This window comes from Megachile rotundata, chromosome 2 (genome assembly GCF_050947335.1).
Source record: "Megachile rotundata isolate GNS110a chromosome 2, iyMegRotu1, whole genome shotgun sequence".
In the NCBI taxonomy this organism is placed as follows: Eukaryota; Metazoa; Arthropoda; class Insecta; order Hymenoptera; family Megachilidae; genus Megachile; species Megachile rotundata.
Window position 1 is genome coordinate 18,332,952 of NC_134984.1, and position 22,569 is coordinate 18,355,520.

General features: G+C 41.6%; 1 protein-coding gene and 1 non-coding gene across 2 annotated transcripts; one reads left to right on the plus strand and one right to left on the minus strand.

The window, feature by feature from the left end:
• Positions 1-540: 540 nt before the first annotated feature.
• Positions 541-612, minus strand: TRNAP-CGG (transfer RNA proline (anticodon CGG)). The gene has a single exon. It is a non-coding gene; the product is annotated as a tRNA-Pro (tRNA).
• A 3,546-nt stretch (positions 613-4,158) lies between these two features.
• On the plus strand, positions 4,159-22,354 carry LOC100883609 (knirps-related protein). Its single transcript, XM_076529150.1, has 3 exons — positions 4,159-4,829; positions 11,918-11,995; positions 18,397-22,354. Exons 2-3 carry the CDS (start codon positions 11,918-11,920, stop codon positions 19,555-19,557), a joined length of 1,239 nt encoding a protein of 412 aa, XP_076385265.1. The 5' UTR covers positions 4,159-4,829; the 3' UTR covers positions 19,558-22,354.
• The last annotated feature ends 215 nt before the right edge of the window (positions 22,355-22,569 follow it).

The window sequence follows — 22,569 nt, forward strand, 5'->3', positions numbered from 1 at the left end:
TGACAGTAAGATGTGAAGGTTTGAATTTGGACGCCATCCAAAATTATAAATTTAGACATCTTCAAATTTACAAAGTTTAGACTGTCAAATTTACGAGATTGAAGATAGGTATTCTTGCAGATCATTCACCAAAAGAAAGTGACAGCCAGGATGAAATATAAAATATTAAACTATGGTGCTAAGTGCATCGTTTGATGCACTGTGTGGTTTGGAGACTACCCCTATCGATCAAAACTTCCTATGTTATCTAATATTCTTAAAAACAGTTATCACAACCAGGATAATCAGGCTAATCAAATAATGTAGAATGAACAGAGGAATTCCTAAAAACCACCTATGCCTAGAAACTACAAGATTCAAAATTTGAAATATAAATCAAAGTCCGTGAGTAAAAGTTATAGTAAAAAATCTACCGTTAGATATAACGCGTAAATGAGTATCCGGTGTTATGTTCTCTACAGGATGGCGCACGAATTACGCACGCTCGCAGCCGTGAAAGTGGTAAAAAGTAAAAGTAGAGAATTAATTCTCTTTCTCCGCGGGCTCGTCCGGGATTTGAACCCGGGACCTCTCGCACCCGAAGCGAGAATCATACCCCTAGACCAACGAGCCAACTTGACAAACTTTTTCTTAAGTAAATAAATGTATCGTACCATCACATCCTCGATTATTCCTCTGATAGTTATCGCGCGTTCTCCGCGAATCGACGCTGGAAAAAGAACAATGGAACAAACGAGGAAATTTCATTCGATCCTCGACCGAGATATCGCTAGGATAATTGACCGATTCAAAGGCGGGAAAACCTGATCACATCCTGCAAAAACGCAGCCAACACGCATTCCTGCAGCTTGTTTCCCTAATTGATCGGCTCTAAACGTATCGACGCATCTCTTTTTGTAGCATCATCGAGAATTCCGCGTCACCATGGGAAGAGCCGATCGGTTGGAAAGAAAAAGCGTTAATTAGCTCGTTTGAATGGGGGCCGGGAACGTGAGTTTCTCGCCAGTTGATGCACGTGGCGCCACCTATGGTACAAACGTTGCATTCCTGATTAAGCCTCTTGCCGCTTTGGGATCCTTGGACTTCGATCTAACGAACAACAAAGTTACAGAACGTTGCTGTTTAATCTCGAAGTCGATCGAAATGACAATTATCCCGGTCTTAACTCTTCCGATCTGATACCGAGTTGCACGACAGGTGTTTTCGTTACACGATCGTTAGACATTCGGTTCTTAATTGCGCTTGGACAAATGTGTCTCGGAAATTATGATGTATGCAGGCAAATTTCTGGTGTTTAATACCGGTGTAGATGGAACAGGATGAGGAAAATGATTATGCGGCAAATTACATTTCCTAGGCCTGGCATGATTAAATCGTGAATCATATTCTCCATAGGTGGGAAACCCTTAGCATTGTTTCTAACACGTTTGAAAATCTTCCCGAATTTATCAATTTTGTTACCAAACAGAAACCAAAAGTTTCTGTCACAAACTTAAGCTTTACTAAAATTACACAATCTCGAATAAGCATATAACCTACTAACATAAGAGTTCACATAAGAATGACAATATAATATGGACGTGTGATAATTAATATCGTTCGCTAGTGAAGGGTGCAGGTTTCTCCAGCGGAAGTGGAGGAGAAACGAAAGCGCAAAATCTTGCAAAGATTCATAGCCATGTTCGATACAATGGCCAGACGATTGTTATTCAAGGTAAAACACCTCGATGGCACGCTCGCAGCCAGGGAACACGCTTTCTTCTTTTTTCCAGAGGAAGAAATTGCGGAAATTTTCTAGTAGACTATTTTCTGTTTATTTTATAATTCAACTACGATGGACAAAGTTGTCCATTAACGTACGGACGCATCGCGCTCGTAAAGATTAGCAGAGGTACGTCGTAAAGCGTAGAAGCGTTGCAACGAACGTTTTTATTGTACGCAGGAATGTTTGAGACAGTTTTTACAACGGTGAGGTTTTTACGGTGCCGCTGCCGGGCGACGTGCATATTTTTTTAATTAGAACTAAGCTCCGACCGTAAACGACCAAAGGACAGACCGATTAAACGATTCCATGACCACCATCATCGCTTTACGACATTCTTCTTCTTTCTTCCGCTAAGAATAATAACGCTCAGCTATTGTTCAGGGCGACCCTTATCGTCCTGGTGGCCATACTGCATCCCTGATCGTAGGTATTCCGTGTTTCCCTCGAAATCCCCTAATACTTCAAATAAAAAGAGAGCCAAAGGAAAAAGTCTAGGACTTAAAATACTTTAAGTACTTTTTAAAGGTTCCGTCGTAAAACATTTTACAAGTGTCTGCAAATAACCGTAATATTTTTTAAACAATTTTTCCCCTCTGCGAAAATAATTTAGATTTAAGTTACTTTCATTTTTGTGACGTTTTAAATAAATGACAAAAATAATATATCGTTTAGGATAACGAAACGGTATCGATTAATAAGCGCCCGAGGGGTTCGTTCTAATTATCGTTTCGAAGGGGCAAACCCCGGTTAATTGCCAAACCCGCGATATCTGCTCGATAATTCGGAGAAAATCCGGATTTTCGAAATGGATTTCCATCGCTCGAGGGTGCAACGTCATTGTTTCGTGAAACTGAAATATACTGGAAGAAATGAAAGGCGACGTGGAATGCGCGAACACGCTTCCATATATCACTAACACAAACCCCAAAGCTGTTATCGATCATTAAGATCTCTATGATCTACGAGCTGCCATGGTTGAATCCTCAAGGATACCAGCGGAGAATTGTGTTACTCTGCACAAGTACGGGGTATTTCTTTAAACTAATTTTAGCGCCGAGCAACTCTATGAGTAATACGAATCGGACACCATCGCTCGTGAAAAGAACAAAGAAATGTGAAAAAAAATTTACCACGGGCAATATAAAGATGCAAGGTTAAGCCGCAATTAAGTGTGTTTCTTTTCCTGCCCGAAAAAAATCGCTTTCAGAGGATAGATTTTTATGACAGCGTTTCCGCCGAAACTAGAATCTCGCCTCTTCTTCCTTTTCCTCTCTCTCTTTCCACGTTGCATATCCTACAGAATCACGCTCGATAAATAAAGAAAAATGACACAACGCGGGATGCTCGCAGCAAAAAATCCGTACAATACGTTTTGATTCAACCTCGAAAACGCTCCGTCCAAAACAACCTTACATAACCGATCTTTGAGGCTAGCGTCATCGGGGGACACCATAAATGTTAGGTACAGCAAAAGTCCATCTGTCCGGGAATGCCAAGTAACGTCGCAACCTGAGTAACTATTAAATTTGTATTGATCACAGCTTCACGTAATTCTGAATAATTATTTGTTTCGCAATAAAAAACATTAAATTCGGTATGTTTATACATTCGGTGTGGAGAAATTTTAGTATATTAAATTACTTCGTTATGTCATTCGAAGTTTCGTTATTTCGTCTTTAGAATTTTATTATGAATTAAATTATGTATGATGTGATAATGATTACTATAAATAGTTAATAATATGAAATAGTTTTGATGTAATTTCATACGTCTAGGAGGCACCTGAAGTGTACTATTGAGTGAATGATCAAACATTTGCTTCCTGCTTGCTTTCCCATATGTGTTCCTTAATGTATTCAAGAACATGTAAGTACGTTTCAAAGCAATATACAATATTATGCAATAAGTACGTAAAAATCAGTATCAAGCAGCAAAGAAAATTTGTCAGAAATTTGAAAACTGATTGTTAGATCACACGTCTGAAACATTAAGTGTTCAATGTTAAGGGTTAGAATTTGAGGAACCAGTAGCTGTAAAAGAAGTTCATAGAATTCTCCGAATAATAGGAAGACGCGAGAAGCTGGCGAGGTGCGATAAGTTCCTAGAGAAATGGAGTCCCGGCGTATCGCGACACTCCTACCGGCGATCCGGGAGCAGAGTGTCGAAGGGAGGGAAAAAGGTGCAGCGAGAGAAGGTCCTTGCAAACCGCAGGATCGTTATCGATACCGCGAGGAGCTTCGTCTCGGGGAGCCGTGTGTCGTGGGTCCAGCAGCCTACGGGAGGGTAGGGGAGGAGAAAGAGAGGCGAAGAGAGGGGTCGAGTGGTTGAGGCCCCTCCCTTGTGCCCCCTCCCCGTGGCCCGAGAGGATCCCTCCGGTCGTCCGGCAAGACCCCCCACCAGAGGTACGACAGGACCCGCGGGCCCACCTGTGCCGCGGATGGACCCTGCACGCTTCTCCGCTGATCCGACGCACAGTGTGCCCATAAGGCCCATTCGAGGTATACTTACGAGAGCGCGCGAGGCCTAAGCCGAGCTAAGCGAGCGAGCGAAGCGGTCGACCGATCGGCCGAACGAAGTGGGACCGTAGAAAATAATTGGAGGTGGGGGCTGATTCAAGAATCGACGTGGACACCCTCGCCTTCCAAAGTCATTCACCTAACGGTCATCGTCGCGTCAAGAATCTTCTTTTTCTTCTTCTTCTTCCTCTTCCTTCCTCTTCTTCTCGTTCTTTCTCTTCCGTTATCCGGTTGGACCAAAGGGATTCGCCGCGTACCGGAGGACCACACGCTGGATAGACTTATTCTCAAACGAACGATTTATCGACCAGTGAACGGAAGTGACTCGTACAGTGATAAGTGCAGATGATTCCTGCGAGGACCAAGTGAACGAGGACCAAGTGTCAGTGAATCGCGGAGGAGCTTCGAAGTCCGACGGTATCCAGTGACCAGTGTCGCGATTAGTATCGTTCGCAACGTTATGGTGACAGAGTGCCGGATGCTGTGCATCTAAGAAACGGACCACCGTTGATGATCCTCGACAATCTTTGAACCTCCTTCTATTCAAGGTAGGCCATGCTCATTCATGCGGCGTACGATGCGCTCCGTATTTCTTCGGGTTACAAACTTGTCGTCCGACGCGCAATCGCGTCCGCGTTTTATAGGACGCTCGTTTCGTCGAGCGAATCGCGCACACCTAGAAGAAGCGAAGGACGCGTGCGTTTCGTAATTTTGAGCGCGTGCCGCCGAACGATTTCTTTGTCTTTGATCGTGACATGAAAAGCAGCACGGTTCGACGAGATTTCAGCGCGATACCGCTCGCCTACAACTCAAGATAACATTTTTCAGCGAACCTTTTTCGCATCTAATCCGTGACGAATTATCTAATTGCATCATATAACGAATTACTTCTTAATTCTTCTTACTTCTTCTTATTCGTTAATTCTTCTTACTAGTTAATTCATTCTATAACGTATTAACTAATTATTCATTATATAACTGTTGATTCATAACGTAGTAGCTAATTGTTAAGTCATGAGGAATTGATACATTGATAGAATGAAATTTGCAAGAATGTCGCATTCCAACTGGATATTTGACGGTGTTTCAACAGCGTATTGCGCGATTGTCAGATACAATCTGAATCTGAACGACCTGGTTATCGAACAGCGATAGAATAATAGCATCGGAAACAAACGGTCCACGTTGCATCGCGCGAAGGCCGATCGCTGGAGCACGTTGCGGAACGTTTCGTTTCGAAAGACCGGAAGTCGCTCTCTGCAAACTGGATCGCGCTGTTTTGCGAAGATGAGACGGAAAGAATCCTTAGCGTTTTCCCTTAATTAATCTCTTTGTCATTTTTTGCCTGGGGTTGATTCGCTGATTTCTTATTACATGTGAGAGTAGAAGTATGTCCACTTTGCAAAAATACAGAAATATACTTTTTTTAACTGTCAGAAGTATTGGCAACGCGTGGACCATTGATGGCGGTGAAACGATAGAGACAGATCTTATCAATGTTTTTACGAGTTAAAAGTACTGGAGATTTATCAAATTTTGCTTTATCAAGATTAATCCAGTTTATCACATCTGATAGTCTGTATCAGATTTTTACGATTATTAATGGATTGTCAAAGATATGTAGTTGCATAAATTTGTAACAAATCAAACACAGAAGCAAAAATTTTTATAAATATGTCATACGATATATTTAGGGCTAATCATCCCCTAAAAGAGTGAAATAATTTTGTCCTTAATTGTCTTTAAATTTTATCATTGAATATCTTAATTTTGTCATCGATCATAACTTTGTCCTCGAATAACATTCAGTCATTAAATACGATACTGTATGCTTTTTATTTTAATAGTAAATGAGCCCTAAATTTCCCACGGCGATCTCCCATAAAAATACCAGTTACGCCAATGCTGCCTCCTCGATTAATGTCCAACGACGGTTTTCGAAGCCGACCATTAATTAAACGACATCGATTTCTTTCGGGATTATCGTATTTTTTCTTAATTTGCATGCGCGTGAAAGTCGCGTCACGTCAGCCGATTTAGCGGAACTATTTTAAATGACCGACGCCTCGTTACTTTCGTCCGAACCAGCAAAATACGACGCTAGAATTTTCCGTTTTCTCACGACACCGGTACTTCACCGGAAATGAGTTTAGTTCCGTTCCTGGATTACGCTTTACGACCACCAATGCCCTGCGAAACGAATTTCCAGCGTACTTTTTAGCCCGTGTTTATCCTCGTTGATTTTTAAACTACGTTTTCGGGATGAGGCTTGTAAAAAAAAGGTTCAGTCCGCTTTTTCTTACCGGCCAGACCGTTATTCACCTTTTTAATGGCGAAAAATGGCTCGGGTTCTATTTTCACGGGGCAGTAAAGCTTTGCCAGGTCGGTTCCAAAAGATGGGCAATGGACAGGTCATTTTTTTACAGTCGGCTGCAATTATCGGGGATAATTTATAATAAAAAGTAGCGGTCTTTTCTGCGACACCTTTGTCATCTCTGTTTTACCGTTTTCGTTTCACTCCATAAAGAAATGCCTCAGTTTTAAAATAGTTTAACGATGGAAGCTTCATAAATGGACACGCACAAAAATTTTAACATGTTGAAGATTTTCATTGCAAACACCTTTGTCACCTCTGTTTTTTCCGTTTTCGTTTCACTCCATAAAGAAATGGCTCAGTTTTAAAATAGTTTAACGATGGAAGCTTCATAAATGGACACGCACAAATCTTGATATGTTCAAATTCTGCAAACATCCAAATATGATTAACTGGTATAAAATTGTGCAATAAAATTAAGTGGTACAATAAAATTAGTGAGCTTGAGATTAACGACAAAATAAATAACAATTAATGAGGACATTCTTACTGCAACCTGAATTAAAAATAGCAAAATCTGAAGGACAGCTGGCACGCGTTACATCAGATTTATATCCCTGTTTATGAGGGCGGTTTACAGTAGTTTAATGACAATAAAAATGTATCAATGAACCAGTCAATTGCACTGAATTCTCACGATTAGTGTAACGATCCCAGTTAAACGCAAACTCGAATTCCTGGAAGCACTAAACTTTCCCTGTCGCGTATGAACCATATCCCCGCGTTGACCAGAAATAATTATCGTTCCGATGTTTTGAAACCATTAGCGACGAGGAGGCCAGCAATTTCGTGTGGAATAACTTCTAAAGCGGTAGATGTATCGACTCGTAAACGCGAGACTCGCTTAATTAATCACCTTGTTTTGTCGTGACCGTGGATAGGCCATAATTAAAAGTCATTTATTAGGGGAACATTAAATCATCTATCATTCTTTTCGCGTCGTGTATTCTATTAAAGCCCGCTAAAGCGGTATCACCACCGTGTGGATCCGTGTGTGCGTGAGCGAGTATGTGTGCACGCGTTGCGACACGCGAGAGCGTAACAATATTGTACGCTTTAAAACGTTGCAACTTGGATCGACGTGAAACGCTCGAGTATGCAGGCACCCCCTGAATGGCTCACCGGATGCACACCTGCAATCAGCACAGGTTGCAATACCTCGGGCGCATCAGACCCGAGCGTTTCGTTGCGAGTCCTAACTCACACCCATTAGCGTAACTAGCATTTTTACTTTCAATGGCTTTATAGAGCAGGTGACGAATTTCTATGAATTTCAATTTATAGGATTTGTCGTGGGTTGTATAGTTATACGTTAAAGTGCTACGCATTGAATTAGCGTTCGTTAGATAGGCACGCGACAGATTACTACGCGCTGAATTAATACACGCTAGATTACCGCCCGTTGGATCCCTACGCGTTGGATTACGGGGCGTGCAATTACCACGCGCCGAACTTCTACGCGTTGAGTTACCACGCGTCTAATTTCCTGTGAAGCGAATTTACTACGCCTCGAATTTCCACGCGTCGAATACCCTACGCGTGGAATTTCTACGCGCCGAATTTCCACGCGTCGAATTCCCTATGCGTAGAAATTCCACGCGTCGAATTTCCTACGCGTCGAATTTCCACGCGCCGAATTTCCACGCGTCGAATTCCCTATGCGTAGAATTTCCACGCATCGAATTTTCTACGCGTGGAATTCCTTACGCGTGGAATTTTCTACGCGTGGAATTTCCACGCGCCGAATTTCCACGCGTCGAATTCCCTATGCGTAGAATTTCCACGCATCGAATTTTCTACGCGTGGAATTTTCTACGCGTGGAATTTCTTACGCGTGGAATTTCTTACGCGTGGAATTCCTTACGCGTGGAATTCCTTACGCGTGGAATTCCTTACGCGTGGAATTCCTTACGCGTGGAATTTTCTACGCGCCGAATTTCCACGCGTCGAATTCCCTATGCGTAGAATTTCCACGCATCGAATTTCCTACGCGTGGAATTTATTACGCGTGAAATTCCTTACGCGTGGAATTTCTACGCACCGAATTACTACGCGCTGACTTCCATCGCGCCAAATTTCCACGCGTTGAATTCTCTACGCGTTGAAATCTCTACATGCCGAATCTCTACACATTGAATCCCCACGCGGTAAACTCTTACGCTCTAAATCCCTTTGCGCTAAGTGCCTCCGCGTGAAGTCGCATCGCGTTAAATGCCCACTTATCGAATTACCCGCCACATTTTTCCACGTGAGAATATATCGCAACGTCCTACGTCGTTACGCCAATGCTATTAATTACCAACGACCATCGAATCCGTCGTCCATCGGTAATTAATAGCGGAGAACAATCATCGTTCTGCCGAGCCCAGCACACTCTGCTTCCCCTCTTCTGAAATATCAACGAAGCCTGGAGGCTGTGTTTAACGAGAATACGTCGTCATTTAAATTCAATTAACCGAGACGCGATCTCCTTCTCTCTCCGTTTCTCCGCCACCGTGCTCGACTCGATTTCGCGAGGGCAATCGTCGAGGTCCAACGAGCAAACCGCGACGATTGCCTCATGCTCGCGGATACGCTAGTTTTTCCGCTCGATTCGAAAATCTTGTAGCAACGTTGGTTAACGCGATCCTGCGAAAAGATTGCTCTGTGATCTTTTTCTTTTTTAGTGGTAGAAAACGATCGTTTCCTTCTATTTGCGAGCTGACGCGTCTATAGTGATTTATTCTGAAAATCGACCACCTTGAAGGTATTTTAATTCGTGCGAAACATTGTGCTGATACATAGTTGTGTAAAGTTATATAATTCAAATTGAAGATACGAGATGATACAATCTATATTTAGCTGCAAATGTATCCCAGTATTTATATGCAATTTTATTCGAAAGTACAATATTTTGATACATCTATAATTTAAAAATTGACTACGTGACAAATTATAACAGAGAAGTTATAATACATGATGCCAACAATATATCATTGATGTCACAAATTTTTATAATTGCAGAGAAATTTTCATTTTTACGTTCCGACTACAAGGGTCATGTTCATATTTCATTTTTTAGATAAAGATGGTGGATTTTCAGTCTAAATTCAATCTAAAAATTCAGTCTGCTAGTAAAACGACGCGAAAGTTATCCAAGCAACAAGGAAGCGACGGTGTACCGAAGAAAAACAGAGAAGAAGAAAAATCGAACGCGGAATTAAAAGTATGCGGAGACACGCAGCGTTTCGAGGCGTACAAGAACGTCCGCGAATGAGAAGTGTCAACGACTGTGGGGTGTAGGTCAGGAAAGAGAGACTCCGTTGATCAAACAATCGATGTCTCTTCCATTAGCTGAAATTTACTTTCCCATTTAGCGACAGTCCGTCATGTATGAAAGTCGCCGCAGGTGACACGGTGTGCCCTCGAGCAACCTATGTGGGTCACCGTCGCTATTGTTGTCCCATATTCAATGGCCCCCTGTAATTACCCCAGATCATCGCGGAAATAACTTTTTTTGTAGAGTGCCATTGGTTGTTCTTTAGACACCTTTGGAGATTTCAAGGTTTTTATATTTGTAAGATTTTTAAAGTGGCAAATTTGGAATTTTATGAATAATTGGATTTTTAATTTTGGAATCTTCAAACTTATTAATTTGTCAATTTTTAAGTTTCTTAATTGGAGAACTATCAAATTTTTGAATTGTCAAGTTGTTCAATTTGTAGATTGTCAAGTTGTCTGTTTTCTAAATTATCATGTTTGTCAAACTTGCAAAACCCTAATTTCTAAATTGTCAAATCTCTATGTTTCTAAACTTCTCTAAAATACCATAAGTTCCACATAAGTTCCTAAAATTGTAAATATTACAATATTACATCTATTTAATGTATTCCACAAACCTAACTATACTCTCATATTCCTACTTCTACACCCCATTCCATGAACCCCAATAATTCCCTACATCTTCATCTTTCTACATTTCCTATAGAAACCATATCCAAGTACCATACACCATGTCCAAGTACAGTAAACCATATCCAAGTACAGTAAACCATATCCAAGTGTTTGAACCGATTCAACCCCAGAAAGATGGTTACGTGAATGAGAAGACGGAGGCGGCGAGGTGTGAAAACGGGACCGCGGGGCCGCAATCTGTTTTCTGGACGAGCGGCCAAAGAAGGCGAAAGGAGGCAGCGAGAGGGAACGAAAAGAGACGGAGACAAGCTAGAATAGAGAGAAAAAGCAAGCGCACGAGGGTTTTCCGCTCGTTGAACGTAACACGCACCGCTTTGCCACGATCCAGCGATTCGCGCGGGTATCGCGCAAACCGGCGAATTGCGTAACGAGCTTCTTCTCTGTTTCCCAATCGCGAGCGATCGCGAGTGGGCGAACGATAACGTTTGTGCATTGTGATTTCGTCAACTTACGGACCTACCATTTTCTACCCCTTCGTTGAGATGGATAGATTTATCTGCAAAAATGTTTATTATATTGTGTATTTGTTGGAGAGTCACTTAGGGTTGCCTGGAGTAGCTATAGATTTTTAGGACTTATAGATAGACTATCAGGTTCTGTAGGTAGACTATCAGGTCCTATTAATAAACTATCAGATCCTAATCATAGACTGTCTGATCCTATACATAGACTATTAAATTCTATACATAGACTATTAGGTTCTGTAGGTAGACTATCTGGTCCTATTAATAAGCTATTAGATCCTGACCATAGACTGTCTGCTCCTATACATAGACTATTAGGTCCTGTACATAGACTATCAGGTCCTGTACATAGACTATCTGGTCCTATACATAGACTATTAAATTCTATACTTAGACTATCAGGTTCTGTAGGTAGACTATCTGGTCCTATTAATAAGCTATTAGATCCTGACCATAGACTGTCTGCTCCTATACATAGACTATTAGGTCCTGTACATAGACTATCAGGTCCTGTACATAGACTATCTGGTCCTATTAATAAACTATCAGATCCTAACGATAGACTATCAAGTCCTATCCACAAACTATCAGCTCCTATCCGTAAACCATCAGGTCCTATCACTAAACTATCAGGTCCTCTCCACAGACTATCAAATCCAACTAACAAACTCTCAGATCCTATCCATGAACCATCAGCTCCTATTCATAAATCATCAAGCTCTATCACTAAACTATCCGCTCCTATCAATAGACCATCAAGTCCTATCATTGTGAACCGTAGATAGGTTTCAGCTTGAACTAAAACCACATTGAACTCGAATAACGTTCTTCCTCTTTGTTGCAGATGAATCAACAGTGCAAGGTGTGCGGCGAACCCGCGGCTGGCTTCCATTTTGGTGCATTCACCTGCGAGGGTTGCAAGGTGAGTCTTCAGACGATAGAGCTGTCTCAAGTTCAGCTGTATGCTTCGTATCGATAAGCAATAATTATTAGAGCCCATATGAAACGATTGTACTAAGACCATTTGTTGCTAGTCGTTGAATTATGTATTAACCCTACACCCCTCGTATTTTCTGAACAATTAGGCAATTATCTCTTCTACGTTGAAATGTCTCAAACTTCAATTCTTTGATGCAAACAATTTTCTTAAACTAGAATTTTTTTAAATTTCAAATCGTTGGTCGTGAAATTTTCAAACTTGAAATCTATAATCTTTATGTTCCTAAACTTTGAAATTTAGAAACTTGATAAAATGTCAAGTCTTTAAAATCAGAGACTTAATAATAAAATGTCAAACTAAATTCAGAGACTTAATAGTAAAATGTCAAACTAAATTTAGAGACTTAATAAAATATCAAATTAAATTCAGGGACTTAATAATAAAATGTCAAACTAAATTTAGAGACTTAATAATAAAATATCAAACTAAATTCAGGGACTTAATAATAAAACATCAAATTAAATTCAGGGACTTAATAATAAAATATCAAACTAAATTCAGAGACTTAATAATAAAATATCAAGTTAAATTCCAAACATAGTTGCTTTGAACAATAACAGCTAATTAATTGATAAGATGCTTTTTCTCCATAATCCATAATCGTTGGAAAGTAACGATGCCCAAAAAAATATTCAGCGCTCCAATTGCGAGTGAAGAAACGTGCAGAATTTTTTCCGTTTCGTCTCTGTTTTTTCTACATCTTATTGTCGAGTGACTTTTCCGTGGTTTCGCAAAACCGAGAAACGCTGATCGCTTTCACGAGCCGCTTCGTGGCCGAGGTTAAACGTTTGACTAGGCATGCGTGTCAACCGGGCCCCCCCGAAAGTACCAGAAACCACGTTTGCTTGTACCACTATGCAAAGGAGAGTCACATTTCTACACCAAAGGGAAGACTTTCGCGAATCGGATTGATTTCTCTCGTTCGCGGTAATTCACAGATTTTAGAGCATAAATTGAGCAAATGTAAACACTCGAATCTATAACTCGAGACCGTTAACGTTTCTTAAAATAGCTACGTGCATGGGCGTGTATCGATTTTAGAGAAGCGAGAATTAACGTTAAGAAGAACTGTAATAAGCGACAGTTTCTAGATACATAGGAGTTAGCGTCCATAAAGCAGGACGTCCATTTTCGTAATTCCGCTTTAAGTAGGGCGATCTTTCTTGTACGATAATTTGAAAACTAAACATTCTATCGAAATTGCATTCGGTACGACAAAAATCTTGGGAGTTATAAATGAGTGTTAACACTTTCGTTGCAATTATTTGGTCAATATATGGCTTTCTCGTGTCAAACTATGGCCGCTCTTACCACCCTAGTGGTTATAGTTATACTTAACACGTTCACTGCTTCGTGGTTTATATAATGTGTAACAAGGTTCTGTAAGTTCTATAGAAATTCAGGTAATTTGTTTGGGAGTCTCATTTACACGGAAATATTTGTATTAAGTATGTGAAGCTGCAGCGACGTGTGGAACATGTGGATTTAGAGATGTAGGAGTCTAAGTGTCTGATGATGTATGGACTTGGAGTCAACGGATAATATTTGAGGATATAGGATTCTGGGGATGAAGTAATTTAGAGATGTAGGAATCTGCAGATGTAGGACACTGTTAATGTAGAGCTATGTGGATGTAGGAACCTGTAGATATATTTGGGGGTGCAGCAATCTGAAAACATAGAGATTAGACAACACAAAAATTAAAAATCAAAAAAATCTACAAATATAAAAATCTGAAAATACACAAATCTATAGAGACCTGTACAATACAACGAATTCGTGAATCAAGTAATCTGACATAATAAAAGACCAAAAATGCGTAACCAAAAAGTCCATACAATATCAAATTGTCGATAGAATAAGAACACGTGTCCACAAGCGTTAACTTGAGAAGGAAAATGCAAATGACTGGATGGTACCTTACGCAAAATCGAACAGGCACAACACGCGCCGGAATTTTGTACTACAGGATTCCGTGTTTCACGCACGAGTCGAGCGTAAAAGCGAACGATGCCACGGGGAACAGATCGTGTTTGTGTGCGTGAAAGGGGAAGAGCGGGAGAAGGGGAGCTGACATGCTACGGTGGGCCTGAAAACGAAAATAACGAAACGAAACAATGTCGAGGTGACGTAACGGTGAACTAGGGCGGAAACAATTGTGGCAGACAAGTGCGAAGCGCCGGAAGCACCGCCTCGTGATACGAACGAATTGACGAAACGTGCACGTGCTCGCGTGGCCACAATGTCTTGCCGTGGATCTGTCTCACGATTAAACGATCCTGCACGCGATTTCGAATAGACTCGTTTCTTACTACCATGTTACGTTTACATTATTTATAATATTTATTCTTGAAGAGGCGAAGCTGAGATTAATATGGGGTTGAGACCGTTAACACAGACTGCTAACAACCCTTCATTTTTTTTGAGTAAGATGAAAATGACGTAGGAATTCAAACTAAGTAATTGAGACAACAAGACTTCTTGATTACATTGACCGATAAAAACCACTTTTGTTTTGATTCATTGACTTAGAAACTCTGCAAGAACGATTTTAAGGTTAGGTAAAGAAGTGGTCTAATTCTCTTATGTAATTGTTTTACTTATTTTATATCGGTAACAATTGAATAAGAATACTAAAGGGAATGAATAATATACAAGAAAAAATATCCATTGTACAGAGATTAATAAAATTTATTGAAGTTAAAAAACTTAAACCTACACACATATGTCAGCAACCCTGAAGAGCTTAGAACAAGATTAATATTGTACTGCTTCAACTGAAACTTTGTTATGCTACTAAAAATTAAAACGTGTCATACCAGATCAGGGTGAATGATACCATCCATGGGTCAATCTGGTCCCCGCAGAAGAGTTCACATATTCCATACGATGTAATGGTATCAAAAAACATGTGACGAAGAAAAAACACGCCCAAAAAGATATGCATTAAAAATTGCAAAAGCAGTACTTTTGAAAACGTACTGTACAGTAGTAAGGAACAGCGAATTTGAAACCGATATTCGATTCGCGGTTAACAGCGAGCCGTGCAAAAGGCAAGAAAACCTGTGGAAACGATACAATGCTTCATTATCGTCCATTGAGAACGAATTTCAGTTGTGTCCGTGTTGTTCCTCGCGTTTTTTCCGCCGCGTGAGTCAGACAGATACTGTTTCTTACGGTAGGAAAGTTCACCGTGGCGTAATTAGCCGGTCTATTTATCGGGCGGTTTTCGAAAGGAAACCGTAACAATCGCTGAAACGTTTTGACGATGAAAAGGCCAGCACGAGCGGCACGTTAGAGCTACTTCGAGGTTTCAAAGCGGAGGAGAGCCCGTTTGCATAATCCAAGTGCACTTGCAGAGGAAGAGGGGCACGGTAATAACGGTAGCATTTTCTCGATTGTGTCATCGCTCCTGAACCGCCTTGCGTACATGTACAGTCAAGAGCAAATTTGACTTCCCGAGGAAAAATATTACTATCAAACATTCTTTGGTACCTTCTTAGAATTTTTGGAGATTCAGGGATTTAAGGATGGGTCAATTTGGGGACTTAGGAGTTTAGGGGTAGATTTGGTGGGGCAGAAATTTCAGTACTTACAAATTTGGGGACGTAGGAATTTGGGGGTAGGTGAATTCGGTGGTTCAGAAATTTCAGCACTTACGAATTTGGGGAGATAGGAATTTAGGGTAGGTGGATTTGGTGGTTTAGAAATTTCAGCACTTGCGAATTTGGGGACGTAGGAATTTAGGGGTAGGTGGATTCGGTGGTATAGAAATTTCAGCACTTACAAATTTGAGAACATAGGAATTCAGGGTAGGTGGATTTGGTGGTTTAGAAATTTCAGCACTTACGAATTTGGGGACGTAGGAATTTAGGGGTAGGTGGATTCGGTGGTATAGAAATTTCAGCACTTACAAATTTAGAGACATAGGAATTTAGGGTAGGTGGATTTGGTCGTTCAGAAATTTCAGCACTTACAAATTTGGAGACATAGGAGTTTGAGGGTCGGTGGATTTGGTGGTTCAGAAGTTTCAGCACTCACAAATTTAAGGACAAAGGAATTGGCCAACTTAGAGATTAGATAGTCTAGGAGTTTTGGTCTAAGACAAATTTGGAAACCTGGAGATGTGATGGTTTAGGAACTTCAAGAAGTACGAATTTGAGGATCTAGAGATTTGAGGAGTTTAAGAGATCTAAAGATGTGGAAGGATATGTACATCTGGAGGATTAGAGGAATGAGGATTTCAAGGTTTACAACATTTGGAGACTAGGGTCATAAGAGTTTGTGGACCTTGAATTTGTAGATTGAGGAATTTGTGGATTTATAAATTTGTTAATCTACAGAGTCGAATATGGGCAAAATTGATAAAGTTGCTTATGTAGATAATTTTGATCATGTGGATAATATTAATCATATGAAACTTGAAAAATTAATAATCTTGAAATTTGAATATTTAAAAATCTGGAAACAGGAGTTTAGTAATATAGAAACCTAGAAATAATCCAACATATCGCCACAATTTTTTCTCCTCATTCAACAACAGAAAAAGACATTTCGCAAAGACGTCGAGGCCGCAGTTGGACGGCAAAGACAAGTGGAACACGGAGTCTCGCGATGCGCGCATCGGGACCACTGGGCCGCAGGAAGAGCTCGTTTTCGGAACAAACGAACCAGAAACGATTAATAATATAGCGTGCGTACAAGCAGAAAAAGCGAAAGTGGACGTACCACGCGCGTCTCTGTGTACGTTTTGTGTCTCTCTAAAGGCTGATCATTACCGCGAAGGGCGAAATTTTCTGTCGAGTTGCACAGGAAACCGTAGGTGTTTCGGAGCAATACTCGACGGATTTAAATGCATAGGTTCGACCAGCGAGGCCGATTCCGATGTATGTTATAAAGAACGGGGTCTTAAATTGCAAACGTTTCGTAAGACGTCCGCTGTCGTAGGTTCCTCGATGCTTGCTCCACGATCACGTGCTTTTAAAATAGATACGAACGTGATCGATACATGCGGACACGTCATTTTGGGACTTTGTGATTTTGCAACTTTCTATTTTGGGAATTTCGTAGGTAACTATTTTGGAATCTCTGCGATTTGTTTCCTTGTGACATTTTTAAACTTTCAAGTTTCTGAGTCTTCTAATTTCTGAATTTTTGGGACTTTGAAATTTTTTTTAATTTTAGTACTTGAACTTCGGTCTGAGACTTCAATATTTCAAGACTTTGAAACTTTATAGTTCTTCGAATTTTTAATTTCACAATGTTGGAATATTACTTGATGGATTTTGAAATTTTTATTCTTATACTTTGAGACTTTAGTGTCTTAAAACTTCAGAACTTTAGATTTTTATCATTTTTGAGTCTCACTAAATAATTTAATAGAAATCAATCCAGCACCTGTGCACGAAAAAAAGTCCATCCACCATCCTCCCATAAATAAGTCCAAATTACAAATCACGGTCCAGGAACGAATATTAGTGCATTAATTCGTCCTGAGATGCAAAGAAGCACGTTAAAAAAGAAACAAAGGAGAACGAAAGGAGACCGGTACTATGTAACAGTGGCACGGAAAGGCAGCAGTGTCGGAATCATGGAATTGCACCATTTGGGCAATTAGCACGAGCACAGTAGGCCGCACGCGCCTACACCCGTTGGCTCCCCGCTGTACAACATCAATGAGACAACGAGAGCACGCTATTATGACCTAACAACTTTGCTGTACTCATTACGAGGGTTACAATGCCGTTGCGTTCGCATAACGCGCCTCTTACAAGAACTCGAATGTCCTCCTCTTACATTTTAATGAGCGTTTGCAGATTGATAGATCGTGTTATTACGAATTTCCTTCTGCGTTATCTTGGTGGTAGGCGAGCTCTGTAATTATGTTTACTTGACAATTTTTATCGTATTTAGTTGACGATTTTAGTTACATTTAATAGACAATTTTAGTTTAGACAAATTTAGTTGATAGACGATTTTAATTAGAGGATGGTAGAGGATGATACATTCAGTAGATTTATTGTAGCGAAGTATTTAAGGTTAAAGTTTGAGCAAGACTGAAGTCCTCAAGTTTAAACCAGTTTCATATAATTGTATCGACTCAAGATCAGCACCTATTTGTACCTTCATTTGTAAAGTAGTGGTGATTTAACAAAGTGTACAGCCTGACTCGTTTTGTTTAGTTCATGATTATAATCTTTGAGCAAAATTGAAATTCCTGCATCAATCAACACGAAGTAACTTGCTGCCCAAATATAAATAACAAATAATTGACTGCACTTTATATAACTTTGCAATAACAAAGCATGTTCCCTCTGTTTCAGTCGTTCTTCGGACGCTCCTACAACAACCTAAGCAGCATCTCCGAGTGCAAGAACGGTGGCGAGTGCGTGATCAACAAAAAGAACCGAACCGCCTGCAAGGCCTGTCGCCTAAGAAAATGCCTCCTGGTAGGCATGTCAAAATCCGGCTCCCGATACGGGCGCAGATCCAACTGGTTCAAGATCCACTGTCTCCTGCAAGAACAGCAACAACAACAACAGCAACAACAGCACCACTACCAGCAGAACCTCCCCAGCCAGCAACTAACGCCACAACAGCGAAAGCCGATGAGTCCACCTATCGGTATCCACGCGGGTCAACGAAAAGACGACGTGCTGATGTTAGGTCTGGACGATTACAAGAACTCGACCTCGCCCAGCATCAGTTCCCCTGAATCGCACAACAGCGACAGTTCCGTGGAGATATCCGAGAGACGAGCCGCGTATTCGGGTCATCCCGGGTTCAGACCGTTGCACTCTCACCTGCAGCCTTCCGTGGCCGACCTGTCGGCGCTCAGCAAGGAGATGATGAGTCTTCCGCTCGGTTTTCACCTGGGTGGCATGTCCCTGCTACCACCGGCCTTTTTACCGCCGCCGAGTCTCACCATGTTCTCCCCGTACCATCTGTACGCCACATCCCATGGCGCTTCCCATCCGCTGGTACCTAACCCCTCGTCTAACCTCCTGCGACGTTCGCCAGTGGTGGAGGACTGCACTGCGACCACCACGTCGGCGACCACCACCACCACCACCACCATCAGCATCGACACCAAGGACCCCTGCGGGAACAACAACAACGACACGTACGCGCATAACCACAACGTGCAATCCAGACGAAGCGCCTCCCCTAACCCCGAAGTCGGAGAAGCTTACAACAAACGGTTCTATCTTGACGCGGTCTTGAAGAGCCAACGAACACGCGTCGAAGGTTCACCAACCGGCTCCGTGAAACGCTCGGAGAACGGCTCTCCAGTTCACAGCCCGGAATCAGAGGACTGTCCTCCCCCGCAGGACAACCCCATAGATCTCTCCATGAAGTCCACCGTCACCGCTACGAGCGACGAGATGGAGGATGACGAAATTGACATGGAGAGCGTGAGCGATCGAGACAGCCCCCCTGTCAAGAAGAAACCGGCACCCATAGATCTGACAACGAAATGCTAGGAAGATGGACTGTAGTCGAACTAGCAGTTTCAGCTCGAAGATGAAGTTCGTTGCTAGAGGCAATCGCGAAGACAGCGCTTGGCTTGGAGCGTGGAAAGTAGTTGTGGGCCCAAATATGGTGCGTGAGAAAAGGACGCGTGATATCGTAATCAATTACGTCCACTCGCGTTCCCCTTGATTGTCAGTTTACCGTTCGATCGGCGAGATTCTTGGAATTACGTTTAATTGCGGTCTTGGGTACAGAAATATGGCGGATCCGCATTGGCGTAATTGGGTGCGTTTGTACGGTCCGATATCGGATGCAGGGTTAATGGTGTAGTTAGACATTTTTGGGATACGATTGTCGAGACTTGCTTGAAATATCAACCCAACATTGCAGTTCTGAAACTTCTACATTCACACAGTTCCAAATTGTTGATTTCCATATTTTCAGATTGTTAAACCTTCCAAACAGATCTTCAAGCTTCGAGTTACCAGATTTTTAAATTCCTAACTTGACCTTCATTTAACCTTTGAAATTATTAAACTTGTAAATCCTAGCACATCTAAATTTCCAAGCATTCGAATTCTTGAACTTCTCAAATGTGTCTCAAGATAATTGCACGCGATCTAAGGGTGATAACGAACTGCGATATACCGCGTGGCCATATATCAAGCTCCCTCGCACAATGTCCCATCGGACCCGATTAAGCGACTTCGCAGGACAATTGACGAGGAATAAAACGCAATAATGTGGCGTAAATATCCGTGGTCCCTTGAATGAAGGATTAACGTCTCAATTCCGAGTAATCAGTTTGCGGATCGCGAGTCGCCGATCGATGTCTGGTTGCGCAAAAGCCAATCGACTTTAACGAGAGTCCTCCGGTTTAATTAACGAGCGTCAGGTTGCTCGCGCGGTAATCAGGCGCGAGAGAGCGAGGGAGAGCCGTTCGCGGAAGCAGGAGAGGTTGGCCGGCGTGCAACCGCGGTGCATCGGTTGATAAACACGTCAAACTGCGGGGTGCACGTGTTCGAAACGCGCGTTACAAACTGGCGTACACGTGTAAGAACGTTGCCAACCGCTTTATCTTACAAGCGTTCGACGCCTGCCAATGTAAACGCCTCCGTCGCCGCGCCGCCGCCTCTTCTGCATTTGTCCCGCGCCTCTTTTGCTCTCGCGGCCAGGAATCCCCGCCGATACGGGAATACTGATCGATCGAGAGGATACCGTTCGCTGGAATCCATGACGAATCCCGCGAATATCCGGTTTTTTCCGCGAATTACTCGCGTTCCAGGATCTCCGCCAAGCTGAGTCCGCGCCGATCGTTTACCGAACGGCCGATCCCTCCGTGCCAAGCCCAGAACACGGATTCGCTCCTCCAGCCAATCTCAAGCATCGTATTTACTGTCAAGTCGACTCTAAACGTGATCATGACGATACCGTGTATTTAATGCGAGCCGAGCGTTCACGAGATCGGACGATCCACCGTCGTGTACATAGATCGTGTAAATACCGGATGGATACGTGGATGTTTATTCGCGTTGGATCGTAACGCGTTGCATCGATTGCGAACGCGACTTGTTTTTTGATGGACATTGTTCAGTTTCGTCAGTAAGTTTTATGTTAGACACTCGGAGATTTATAGTAGTCAATCAATGGCCAGTATTTCGTCGAAGGCTATCATTGAACTGTTAGGCTGGCAAATACCTACATGAGATCAATTTTTGAAGTAATTCGATCTTCTACTCCATATCCATAATAAATGTTCGATCTCTGTTTAACAGAAGTCGAAATTGCCACCCTAATATGTCGGACACGTGCAATCGTACACCCCGGAATTGTACGATTTTTATTTAAATAACAAATAAGAAATAACCTTAATAATAAATAGAGATCAGAATTGATGATTCAGAAATTGAGTCCTACATTCTTGTTCATTATTTAGGTAAAAAGAGTGCGATTCCGTTAAATGTATCTATTTAATTAGTCGCCTATTTGTATCCGGGCACTGTAACTTGACTACTAGCGATTTCGACTAGCGAATATAAGGCGGGGACACAAGTGTAAATAATAGGTAGGTTTGAGAACGGGACCCGGGCCAGTACTTACTTGTATATAGCCAGTAGATCATAGAAACTAACGAATGTGCTCAAAGTAATTGGAAGATGTTAAGTAGAATAAAAGAGGAACGTTTCGAACATTGGTTACCATATAATCTTCTGATCGGTTTGAGCGATGTATTTTAAATAATTATGTAAATCGATCGATGCAACATCTGAAGCAAAATATATTACACGATAAATGCAATTGTACGTATTACTGAAATTGTTGTGTCAATTATAAAACCATGCTATTTCACAAGTAATGTACAAAATCCATCGAATCCCTGGGCCCTCATATTTTCTGTAAATATAAATTGCTCGAAAGATATGTATTCGAAACAACATAGTTTTGCACTAAATGTCGGTGCTGTCAGACCGGTTAATCGATACCGATTTACCGATATTGATCGATCATGGTGATAATTGCAAAGCATTGACCATTCGTAGAATTAGCAATCCCGTAGTATTACAGTAAGCCACTCACTGCCAAGTTGAACTAGTTAGCGCGTGAAACTAGACCGAGCTATTGTACAGAATTCTTAAGTTAGCAAACGAAACGAACAAAATTGTTAAAATTAAGCGATCAGGTAGAAATTTGTCACCGCAATCTTTTTAAGTTTATTATACACGATATCATGTATTCACGGCAATCGATAACGTCTCAATGGAGTTTTGGTGATAACCGATGAATAAAGATTTTACTTTTGTTATAAAAGTGTCGGTCTCAATGTTGCTGGGGAACCACTACTCACTGTAGTACACCACAGGTATATTTCGATATGTGGAAATTTCACTTGCGGAGATTTTACGCATAAAAATTCGGCGGAGGATAACTCCACGCGTGGTAATTCGGTGCGCGATAAATCCACGCGTAGTAATTCCACGCGTGGTAATTCGACGCGTAGTAGCTCCACGCGAGGTAATTCGGCG